The following is a 12,059-nucleotide window of genomic DNA, read 5'->3' as shown; positions in this document are numbered from 1 at the left end:
AAAATGTCTGCAATGCAGTGACTGTATTTATTGGACAAAAGTGGCTTACTTCGGCATTTCATTTTTAGTTGTTTGTAGAGTTCAATCGCCTTGTCCTCCCTGAAATCAAGGAATGAACGATCAATTCTCCTAGAACATTCATTTAAATCTTGTTTGAGGCTTTCAGAATGATACAGCAGTTGACATTTTCTTCTTAATATGTGCATTTGAGTACTCTAGATGTATAGGACAGGCAATGCAAGTGACAAACAACATCAGGTCAGCTACTAGCAAAATCAGAAGCCAAACATTTCAATGAGGCTCCATCTACTTCCACAACTTCCTGGCACTTCCTAGACCAGTGGTTGCCAACCGGTCGATCGCCATCTTCAAGGCATTCCTAGTCGATCACCAAATATTTCTGTAAAAAAGCCAACGAACGATAAAGGCTTGCGCTACTTTAAAAAAATATTGTTCACCTTTTGCCAGTATATTCACTTGATTCAAGTTCTGCGCACCAGGTAAGCAAAGTGTTCCCATGAGACAAACTCCGCCTACCCGGCAGGAAAGGGCAAATCTGTGACTAAATCGAGTGCATCTAGTGCGCTGACCAATCGGATAGGTCAAATCACCATGGCTACAGAGCTTCCATGACCCTGGCCACAGCCAAGTTTAATAGGCTACTAGCCAAGTAAGATTTAATAACTTTTAAAACCATGACCACAGAGAGACTGTCAATGAATACAGCAAAGAGCTGCTGTTTTTATGAGTGAGTTCATGTTTAAGTTTATATTCAGCACTGTCACTGTTTTAATTCAACGCTATCGCAAAACGCGTTTCTCCGTACTTCCGTTCGGGTTGCAGCTGCAATGAATGAGTAGCCAAGTATCGATAGCCCTGCGTTTTATTATTATTAGAAGTTTGTCGTGTCGATTTTAATAACTTTCTCTGGTCATAGGAACAACATTAATTTGTGCATGAGGCAGATGCGGTGCGACTCGAGTTTCGCCACCAGGTGGAAGACGGGTGTCCCCTCTCTCTGGTCAGTCTCACCAGAGGAAAGGAAAAGGAGAGCTGGGACTGTGAGAGGCAGTTGGGAAAAATAGTTTTGAACAGTCATCCAACTCTGAATTCCAAGTCGGAAACCCTGGCATCTTTCTAGAGCTCCGACTTCTCCACCTGAAGATCACTGACGTTGTGATTTGACCTCGTTGACCATCAGATGCAGGTACCATCAGTCCAGTAAAATAAAAAAGGGAATTATTTCATTTCATGCTCCACAGTGCCTCACAAGTGCTAAACCAACTGATCTATTTTGTTATCAAAGCTCAAGTTTTGAAATATATGATCAATCATATGCTGTGATAAGGTATTAGGCCAACTGCCCAAACCTCATTCCTACAAAACTGTTTGTCAGTTTAATGTAAAAATATATATATTTTTTAATCTGAGCAGTAGACATCAGCTTGCTTTTTGACTACGAAAGTGATCTTGACTCAGAAAAGGTTGGTGACCACTGTCCTAGACCCTTCATGCATTTAATTCAGTAGAGGCAGACAGCCTGTCATTCCTGCCTAGAGTAGAACACTCACAGCTGCTCCATGATGTCTCCTTGGCGACGAGCATAGGGACTCCTCTGCAGCTCCACGATCTCTGAGTGTAACGACATGATTTCCTCGTCCAGGTGGCTCACCTCGGCCACCTAGTGGACAAAACATACATTACACATCGGGCTCAGACAGCAGGTGTAGCTAGGGATGATTAGGATTGGTGGGGTAATCTGATCCTAGATCTGTGGTTAACTTGTACCTCAAGCCATTCAGACAGCAGCTCAACTAAGATGCCTTCAATACCAAAAATCCATCCCAACCGGTACCTGTGCATATGCAGCCGCCTTCTCCTCATTCTCCTGCCAAGCTTTCAGCATCTTCTCAGAGGCTGTGGGAGAGGGGGAAAAAACAAATCTCATGAAAATAACCAACACTATCTTGTCATACTACAAAACCATGATTGCTTCTAAAATGGCACTATTCCCTACTTTGTGCCCTGGTTGAAAGCATCGCTCAATATAAGGAATAGGGTATCATTTCAGCTGCATGCCATGTGGGTGACCATTCCTGGTACTACCAATCATCAGCCAGCCAATACTCACAGATCCCATAGTGCATCTGATCGCTGTACTTCTCCAGGTCGTACTGGATACTGCTCTTGAAGAAGTCCAGCTTGGCCTTCAGCTGCTGGGAGAAGGCAAACATGCCGTTCTTGCACCGGGTCAGGTTGGTGTTGTAGCGCAGGAGGCTCAGCCTGGACAAACACACAGAATATAATAACTTTGTCTGTTAAAAAAACTAAAACATACATCAAAATAACAAGATCACACATGCCTTATGAAAAAGCAAAGAGCTGATTCTTCCAAAGAAAGTCTGGAAACTTCTTTCAGCTATTCCAGTTTGAGACATTACCAAATTCAAAAGAAAGAATCTTGCTTCCTTTAACTTCACTCTTTTGGTGTCTAGTAAAGCAGGCTTACTCACATGGCAGCTCTCTGGCCCTGGAACAGTCTACTGTAGTCGTCCTTCAATCCACAGATGTAGCTCACCGCCTCGCCCCACACCTTCTTCAGCACCACCAGGGGCAGCTGGGACTTAGCCTCCCGCACTAGGAAAAAGGACAACAAGCTCCTACATAAGGCTTGGTACATATGACTGAAGACATCTTTGAACCAAACCATGGAAGGAGCACAAGTTTAACTGAATGCTCAATTCTGTTTTTGTTGTCTAAGAATAAAAAACACTACCTCTATTTAATTGCATGAGCTTGTATTTCCATCCGATCGCCTTTAGATCTCTCAATATTTATCAGCAGGCAGAGAAGGCAGTACTCACCAATAGTGTTGACTTTATCAGGCAGCTGTCTAGCACTGAAGGGACCAGAGTACTTGGTGAGACTCTTGTCAAACAAATAGATTATGTAACTGTCCCAGCCTCGCTGCACAACACACAAAGACAACCACTTTACATGGTGGTCAATTGCTAAATATGTTAATGCTAAACAGGTGATTAAGATTTCCAATGTGCTGTATCAAAACTATATTCTAACAAAATACAACATTAGAAGTGGAACCAAAGTCTTTACCACCCCCTCGAGGACACACTGGGCTGCGGGCTTCCTGGGGTCCAGCGACACCCCCGTCTCCTGCAGCAGCTCCTGGTTGACCAACTCGATCTTGGTCTCAGTCTCGATGCGGCGCTGCAGGCTATGGAGGCTCTCATCTGGGGCCAGCTGGAATGAGTGGACCTGGGCCGTGGTCATGTTCAGGATGTGGACAACCTGCCAATGGGATAAATGATATGGGTAAAATAAAGGAAGCTGATTGGCTAGCAGCTAGAGTCAATCCAAAATAACAAGCACGAGCAGGCAAACTTAACATTTGTTTAAAAACTATATTATGTGTACATTAACACACTATGGGAAATATAAGCGTCAATTGAATATTGTCCATGAGAAAATCAAATAAGAGCCCGGCCTTAAGAGACACTTGAAAGACTATTGTTAGCTCAAGAGATAGGGCATGATACGTTACAGAACTAACCCTCATGCATAATATCTGTTCCAGCACTTCAAAGCACAGGGGTTTCTTGCTGTCAGCGTTAGTCTTGCCTCCTCTCTGGACAGGGTCCCATTTCAGCATCAGCTGCAGCAGCATCTCCATGGGCTCCAGGAGTGTCCTAAATGAGTGCAATGCAAATGAACACCCCCCACCCCCCCGGTGGAGGGGAAACAAATTCAATCTATACAGGTCATGGTCGTTTCCCTCAAGTTATCATCTTGGTTTTCGATTAATGCTGCTCAATGAGGTGAAACTTTCAGAATGTGGTCATAAATTGAGCTGACATGATTCCCTGTTCTACTTTTGACAGACAACCATATTTGTTCTCCACAATAAGAGTTTTTATTTTTTTTATCTCAATGTTCTGTTACTTGGCACCCTAATGAACAGGACCCTGGTTTCCCAGGTTGAAAATTAGTCTGTGGCTAAAAGATAAGGATGATGACCTTTAATGGCATCAGACCAAGGCTCTGCATCTCTGTCCTCGTGCTCCTAGACCTTAGCGCTGCTTTTGATACCATCGATCACTATATTCTTTTGGAGAGATTGGAAACCCAAATTGGTCTACACAGACAAGTTCTGGCCTGGTTTAGATCTTATCTGTCAGAAAGATATCAGTTTGTCTCTGTGAATGGTTTGTCCTCTGACACATCAACTGTAAATTTCGGTGTTCCTCAAGGTTCCGTTTTAGGACCACTATTGTTTTCACTATATATTTTACCTCTTGGGGAAGTCATTCGAAAACATAATGTTAACTTTCACTGCTATGCGGATGACACACAGCTGTACATTTCAATGAAACATGGTAAAGCCCCAAAAGTGCCCTCGCTGGAAGCCTGTGTTTCAGACATAAGGAAGTGGATGGCTGCAAACTTTCTATTTTTAAACTCGGACAAAACAGAGATGATTGTTCTAGGTCCCAAGAAACAAAGAGATCTTCTGTTAAATCTGACAATTAATCTTGATGGTTGTACAGTCGTCTCAAATAAAACTGTGAAGGTCGGCGTTACTCTGGACCCTGATCTCTCTTTTCACGAACATATCAAGACTGCTTCAAGGACAGCTTTTTTCCATTTATGTAACATTGCAAAAAATCTGACAATTTCTGTCCAAAAATTATGCAGAACAATTTGCCCATGCTTTTGTTACTTCTAGGTTAGACTACTGCAATGCTCTACTTTCCGGCTACCCGGATAAAGCACTAAATAAACTTCAGTTAGTGCTAAATACGGCTGCTAGAATCCTGACTAGAACCCCAAAAATGTATCATATTACTCCAGTGCTAGCATCCCTACACTGGCTTCCTGTTAAGGCAAGGGCTGATTTCAAGGTTTTACTGCTAACCTACAAAGCATTACATGGGCTTGCTCCTACCCATCTTTCCGATTTGGTCCTGCCGTACATACCTACACTACGGTCACAAGATGCAGGCCTCCTAATTGTCCCTAGAATTTCTAAGCAAACAGCTAGAGGCAGGGCTTTCTCCTATAGAGCTCCAATTTTATGGAATGGTCTAACCACCCATGTGAGAGACGCAGACTCGGTCTCAACCTTTAAGTCTTTACTGAAGACTCATCTCTTCAGTATGTCCTATGATTGAATGTAGTCTGGCCCAGGAGTGTGAAGGTGAACGGAGCAACGAACGGCCCTTCCTGTCTCTGCCTGGCCGGTTCCCCTCTCTCCACTGGGATTCTCTGCCTCTAACCCTATTACAGGGGCTGAGTCACTGGCCTACTGGTGCTCTTCCATGCCGTCCCTAGGAGGGGTGCGTCACTTGAGTGGGCTGAATCACTGATGTTGGTCTTCCTGTTTGGGTTGGCGCCCCCCCCTTGGGTTGTGCCGTGGCGGAGATCTTTGTGGGCTATACTCGGCCTTGTCTAAGGATGGTAAATTTGTGGTTGAAGATATCCCTCTAGCGGTGTGGGGGCTGTGCTTTGGCAAAGTGGGTGGTGTTATATCCTGCCTGTTTGGCCCCTGTCCGGGGGTATCATCGGATGGGGCCACAGTGTCTCCTGACCCCTCCTGTGTCGGGGGGCTAGGGTCAGTCTGTTATATCTGGAGTATTTCTCCTGTCTTATCCGGTGTCCTGTGTGAATTTAAGTATGCTCTCTCTAATTCTCTCTCTCGGAGGACCTGAGCCCTAGGACCATGCCTCAGGACTACTTGGCATGATGACTCCTTGTTGTCCCCAGTCCACCTGGCTGTGCTGCTGCTGCAGTTTCAACTGTTCTGCCTGGAACCCTGACCTGTTCACTGTGATTACTATTTGACCCTGCTGGTCATCTATGAACATTTGAACACCTTGGCCATGTTCTGTTATAATCTTCACCCGGCACAGCCAGAAGAGCACTGGCCCACCCCTCATAGCCTGGTTCCTCTCTAGGTTTCTTCCTAGGTTTTGGCCTTTCTAGGGAGTTTTTCCTAGCCACCGTGCTTCTACACCTGTATTGCTTGCTGTTTGGGGTTTAGGCATGGTTTCTGTACAGCACTTTGATAAATCAGCTGATGTAAGAAGGGCTATATAAATACATTTGATTTTGATTTGATGAAAACCAGCATACACATCCCTCGATGTCCAGAGCTGGGCACCCCTGCTATACACAGACAGAATAAGACCGGTGGTTACAGTGCCTTCAGAAAGTATTCATATCCCTTGACTTATTCCACACTTGTGTTACAGCCTGAATTTAAATTAGATATATTTTTTATTACACATCTACACACAATACCCCATAATGACAAAGTGAAAACATGTTTTTAGAAATTGTTGCAAATTTATTGAAGATTAAATACAGATATCTAATTTACATAAGTATTCACACCCAAGTCAATACTTTGTAGAACCGATTACAGCTTTGAGTCATCTTGGGTATGTTTGTATCAGTTTTGCATATCTGGATTTGGGGATTTTCTCCCATTCTTCCTTGTAGATTTTCTCAAGCCCTGTTAAATTAGATTGGGAGCTTCCACAGATTTTCAATGGAATTCAAGTCTGGGCCACTCAAGGGCTTTCACATTCTTGTTCTGAAGCCATTCAAGTGTTGCTTTGGCTGTTTGCTTGAAGTCATCGTCCTGTTGGAATGTGAATCTTTGCCCCGGTCGAAGGTAGTTTCCACTCTGAAACAGGTTCTCATCAAGGATTTGCCTGCATTTGGCTCCAATCATTGTTCCCTTTATCCTTACCAGTCTCACAGTCCCTGCCGCTGAAAATCATCCCCATAGCATGATGCTGCCACCACGTTTCACTGTAAGGATGGTGTTAGACGGGTGATGAGCTGTGCCTGGTTTTCTCCAGACATATAGTTTTGAATTCAGGCCAAAGAGGTTCTCGTCAGACCACAGAATCTTTTGCATTATGTTCTCAGAGTTTTTCACATGCCTTTTTGCAAACTCCCAAGCGTGCCGTCATGTGTTTTTTTCTCAGGAGTAGCTTCTGTCTGGCCACTCTCCCATAAGGCCCAGATTGGTGAAGTGCTGTAGAAACGGTTGTCCTTCTGGCTGGTTCTCCCATCTCAATCAAGGAACTCTGTATTTCTGTCAGAGTGGTCATTGTGTTCTTGGGTCACCTCCCTGACCAAGGTCCTTCTTGCACAGTTCCTCAGTTTGGTTGGACGGCCAGCTCTAGGCAGCGTCTGGGTAGTTCAATATTTTTTCAGTTTCCCAATGATGGAGACCAATGTGCTCTTGGAAACTTTCAAGACTAGAAATTGTTTTATACCCTTCCCCAGATATGCCTCCTCACAATTCTCTCTCGGAGATCTACGGACAGTTCCTTGGACTTAATGAGAGTTTCTGCTCTGACATGCACTGTCAACTATGGGACCTCATTGACAGATGTGTTTCTTTCTAAAAAACATGTCTAAACAATTGCCAAAGGTAGACTCCAATCAAGTTGTAGTGACATCAAGGATGATCAAAGGAAATTGGATGGAACTGAGCTCAATTTGGAGTGTCATAGAAAAGGCTCATTAAAATTTGATTTCTGCATTTCACATACAATACATTTCCAAAAACATGTTTCCACTGTCACTATGGGGTATTGTGTGTAGATGGGCGAGAGAGAAAAATATATTTGATCCATTTTGAAATCAGGCTGTAACAACATGTAGAATAAGTCAAGGGGTATGAATACTTCCTGAAGGCACTGTAATAATGACACTAGAATAGAATATGTGATGGTGTCTGACCTGCTCAGATTGTTGGGGTATGGTAAATGTGTGGAGAATCTGACTTCCCCATTCAATTCCTCCACAGCCATGATGTCTTTGGGACCTTTGTTCCGCACTTTGCTGGCCCTGAGGAATAACATATCAAATGGCATTCAAGGTGGTTACCTGGTCTCCCTTGGAGGATCACTCAGAATTGAAACTAACACTTGAAAACTGTTAAATGTGCAGGGACAACTACCACTGGACAGGCTGAAGATTGTGCAGAAAAGGCCGGAACCCACAACTGCATTCAAATATCATTGTGCCAAAACTCCAGTAGTCCACTGTGACAGTGTAAGGCTTATTCTCAAATAATTCAGGGGCCTGGGGGGGAAAAGATATGCAAGTATCAATTAGTAAGTCCGGTTTTAATCAATCGTGACTAACAGACAGAGACAATGTCGCAACGTTAAGTCAACAGGAATCTAGGAGTGCTTGCAGGAGGGATAATATGCTCACCAGGTATTGCAGTGTTCCCACAAATGAAGTGCACAGACTCCCCTGGTCCAAGTCTTTGGCATAGCCCAAGTCTATAATTTTGTGAACCAACTGAACAAGGAAAACATTGTGACATATTAACATTGCAAGATTAACAGTAGTCTTTAAAAATAAACAGACAAAGTCACACCAGAGAACATCAATAACACAAAAATGTAAACCGTTATATAAAAAAAACATGATAACAGTGTGCTAGTCCATAAATATTAGGTTACCTTTCCATTGACTTCCTGGAGTACTATGTTTTCTGGTTTAAGGTCTCTGTGTATGATCTTGTTTTCATGCAAATACTGGATGCCTGAACCTGCATATAAAGACCATTCAGAAATCAGTTCTATGCAGACCCACAATTATACACAATACAACAGTGGGGTACAGTACATACCAACGTCATTGAGCAGGGAAAGTACTTCACTTTCTTTCAGTCCACAGCAATTTTCAGGCTTGCTCAGCATCTGTCAAATTCAACCATAAACACATTGTTGGACAAATGCCTGCTCATGACAGAACCATTTGTGTCACTGTGCCCGTATGCAAGGCATATAACCCCTCACTGATCCAGGGGCACTGCAACATGGCTGACGCCACTCGGGAGTCTGTATATGTCAAGGGGGTTTATAGCAAATAAAAGAAAAAGTGTGTGGACTATAAGGGGAATGGACAATAAAGTATTCATCTTCAGCTGCCACACCTTTCTGAGATCTCCCTTGGAACAGTACTCCATGGCCAGCAGTGGAAGATCGTTTAAGGCAATGTGCTTCATCTCCTCTGGCACGTCTCTGGCTGTCACTACATTGAGATTACTCAACCTGAATAGGCAAGAAAAACATTGTACTTGATAAATACAGTGCATCTGGAAAATATTCAGACCACTTAACCTTTTCCTCATTTTGTTACATTACAGCCTTACTGTAAAATGGATTCAATAAAAATGCCTCATCTACACACAATAACCCATAACAACAAAGCAAACATGTATTAAACATGTATTAACATAAGTATTCAGACCCTTTGCTATGAGACTCAAAATGGAGCTCAGGTGCATCCTGTTTCCATTGATCATCCTTGAGATGTTTCTACAACTTGGAGTCCACCTTTGGTAAATTCAATTGATTGGAAATTATTTGGGAAGGCACACACCTGTCTATATAAGGTCCCACAGTTGACAGTGCATGTCAGAGCAAAAACCATGATGCCATGAGGTGGAAGGAATTGACTGTAGAGCTGCGAGACAGGATTGGGTCAAAGCACAGACCCGGGGAAGGGTAGCAAAAAATGTCTGCAGCTTTGAATGTCCCCAAGAACACAGTGGTCTCCATCCTTCTTAAATGGAAGAAGTTTGGAACCACCAAGACTCTTCCTAGAGCTGGCCGCCTTGCCAAACTGAGAAATCGGGGGAGAAGGGCCTTGGTCAGGGAGATGACTAATAACCCGATGGTCTGACCAATAACTCGATGGTCTCTCTGACAGAGCTCAGGAGTGCCTCTGTGGCGATGGGAGAACCTTCCAGAAGGACAACCATCTCTGCAGCACTCCACCAAACAGGCCTTTATGGTAGAGTGGACAGACGGAAGCCACTTCTCAGTAAAAGGCACATGACATCGAGCTTGGAGTTTTCCAAAAGGCACCTAAAGACTTTGTACTTGATAAATACAGTGCAAACCATGAGAAACAAGGTCTGATGAAGGTCTGATCGAACATCTTTGGAGAGACCTGAAATTATCTGTGCAGAATATTTGAGAATAAGGCTGTAACGTAACAAAATGTGGAAAAAGTCAAGGGGTCTGAATACTTTCCGAATGCACTATACAAGAAGCAAATGCCGATATTTCACTCATTGAAAAAGTATATGTCACCCAGTTCAAACGTGTATGGCATTCAATGATGTACACAGGATAATACGACATAGACAAACTTTTTCATGATCTGGATCTCTCTGCTCCATCTGTCTTTGTTTCTTGCTGTCAACTCCAGGCGACACATTTTCACTGCAATTTTTTCTGATGTGTCCTATGGTGGAAAAATAGCAAGATTATGTTGTAATACTTTTATTGCATCAAATGGGTGTTTTAAGCAACAGAATATAGTATTTAGTTAACTATTGTGTGTGTGTGTTCTACTGAGGATGGGCCTCTGGGAGGTAACACAGAGGAGATTTACAATGTCTTTTGGGTGATAAAACCTAAAGAGCATTCCAGAGCATGAGTTAATGTTTCTGTTCGATATGGTACCAGAGAGAGATGGTTCCAGTTTGGAGTCGGAGGGACAGACACTGGTCTCTCTCTATACAATGAAAACTGTTGACACAGCAGATAGTGCCTTGCGAAAGTATTCGGCCCCCATGAACTTTGCGACCTTTTGCCACATTTCAGGCTTCAAACATAAAGATATAAAACTGTATTTTTTTGTGAAGAATCAACAACAAGTGGGACACAATCATGAAGTGGAATGACATTTATTGTATATTTCAAACTTTTTTAACAAATCAAAAACTGAATAATTGGGCGTGCAAAATTATTCAGCCCCTTTACTTTCAGTGCAGCAAACTCTCTCCAGAAGTTCAGTGAGGATCTCTGAATGATCCAATGTTGACCTAAATGACTAATGATGATAAATACAATCCACCTGTGTGTAATCAAGTCTCCGTATAAATGCACCTGCACTGTGATAGTCTCAGAGGTCCGTTAAAAGCGCAGAGAGCATCATGAAGAACAAGGAACACACCAGGCAGGTCCGAGATACTGTTGTGGATAAGTTTAAAGCCGGATTTGGATACAAAAAGATTTCCCAAGCTTTAAACATCCCAAGGAGCACTGTGCAAGCGATAATATTGAAATGGAAGGAGTATCAGACCACTGCAAATCTACCAAGACCTGGCCGTCCCTCTAAACTTTCAGCTCATACAAGGAGAAGACTGATCAGAGATGCAGCCAAGAGGCCCATGATCACTCTGGATGAACTGCAGAGATCTACAGCTGAGGTGGGAGACTCTGTCCATAGGACAACAATCAGTCGTATATTGCACAAATCTGGCCTTTATGGAAGAGTGGCAAGAAGAAAGCCATTTCTTAAAGATATCCATAAAAAGTGTTGTTTAAAGTTGGCCACAAGCCACCTGGGAGACACACCAAACATGTGGAAGAAGGTGCTCTGGTCAGATGAAACCAAAATTGAACTTTTTGGCAACAATGCAAAACGTTATGTTTGGCGTAAAAGCAACACAGCTGAACACACCATCCCCACTGTCAAACATGGTGGTGGCAGCATCATGGTTTGGGCCTGCTTTTCTTCAGCAGGGACAGGGAAGATGGTTAAAATTGATGGGAAGATGGATGGAGCCAAATACAGGACCATTCTGGAAGAAAACCTGATGGAGTCTGCAAAAGACCTGAGACTGGGACGGAGATTTGTCTTCCAACAAGACAATGATCCAAAACATAAAGCAACATCTACAATGGAATGGTTCAAAAATAAACATATCCAGGTGTTAGAATGGCCAAGTCAAAGTCCAGACCTGAATCCAATCGAGAATCAGTGGAAATAACTGAAAACTGCTGTTCACAAATGCTCTCCATCCAACCTCACTGAGCTCGAGCTGTTTTGCAAGGAGGAATGGGAAAAAATTTCAGTCTCTCGATGTGCAAAACTGATAGAGACATACCCCAAGCGACTTACAGCTGTAATCGCAGCAAAAGGTGGCGCTACAAAGTATTAACTTAAGGGGGCTGAATAATTTTGCACGCCCAATTTTTCAGTTTTTGATT

General features: G+C 43.1%; 1 protein-coding gene across 2 annotated transcripts in view; it reads right to left on the bottom strand.

Annotated features, from left to right (window-relative positions):
- The window catches only part of LOC110499151 (inhibitor of nuclear factor kappa-B kinase subunit alpha), a 35,950-nt gene that overhangs the window by 16,053 nt on the left and 7,838 nt on the right, over nucleotides 1–12,059 (bottom strand). Inside the window, exons 3-17 of one of the 2 annotated variants that reach the window (XM_021576096.3) lie at nucleotides 10,211–10,305; nucleotides 8,987–9,104; nucleotides 8,681–8,750; nucleotides 8,511–8,599; nucleotides 8,257–8,346; nucleotides 7,997–8,121; nucleotides 7,777–7,884; nucleotides 3,572–3,707; nucleotides 3,115–3,309; nucleotides 2,865–2,967; nucleotides 2,514–2,637; nucleotides 2,132–2,283; nucleotides 1,856–1,917; nucleotides 1,572–1,681; nucleotides 50–99 (exon numbers count right to left, since the gene is read on the bottom strand). In XM_021576096.3, the coding sequence (XP_021431771.1) occupies nucleotides 50–99; nucleotides 1,572–1,681; nucleotides 1,856–1,917; nucleotides 2,132–2,283; nucleotides 2,514–2,637; nucleotides 2,865–2,967; nucleotides 3,115–3,309; nucleotides 3,572–3,707; nucleotides 7,777–7,884; nucleotides 7,997–8,121; nucleotides 8,257–8,346; nucleotides 8,511–8,599; nucleotides 8,681–8,750; nucleotides 8,987–9,104; nucleotides 10,211–10,305 (1,627 nt within the window). The remainder of the gene's footprint in view (nucleotides 1–49; nucleotides 100–1,571; nucleotides 1,682–1,855; nucleotides 1,918–2,131; nucleotides 2,284–2,513; nucleotides 2,638–2,864; nucleotides 2,968–3,114; nucleotides 3,310–3,571; nucleotides 3,708–7,776; nucleotides 7,885–7,996; nucleotides 8,122–8,256; nucleotides 8,347–8,510; nucleotides 8,600–8,680; nucleotides 8,751–8,986; nucleotides 9,105–10,210; nucleotides 10,306–12,059) is intronic. The other variant, XM_090212626.1, reaches the window with a different exon arrangement.

Source organism: Oncorhynchus mykiss, chromosome 20, assembly GCF_057628025.1.
Source record: "Oncorhynchus mykiss isolate SJ-2025 chromosome 20, ASM5762802v1, whole genome shotgun sequence".
In the NCBI taxonomy this organism is placed as follows: domain Eukaryota; kingdom Metazoa; phylum Chordata; class Actinopteri; order Salmoniformes; family Salmonidae; genus Oncorhynchus; species Oncorhynchus mykiss.
The sequence above is the reverse complement of the archived record's forward strand: the minus strand, read 5'-3'. Positions and strand labels throughout refer to the sequence as shown.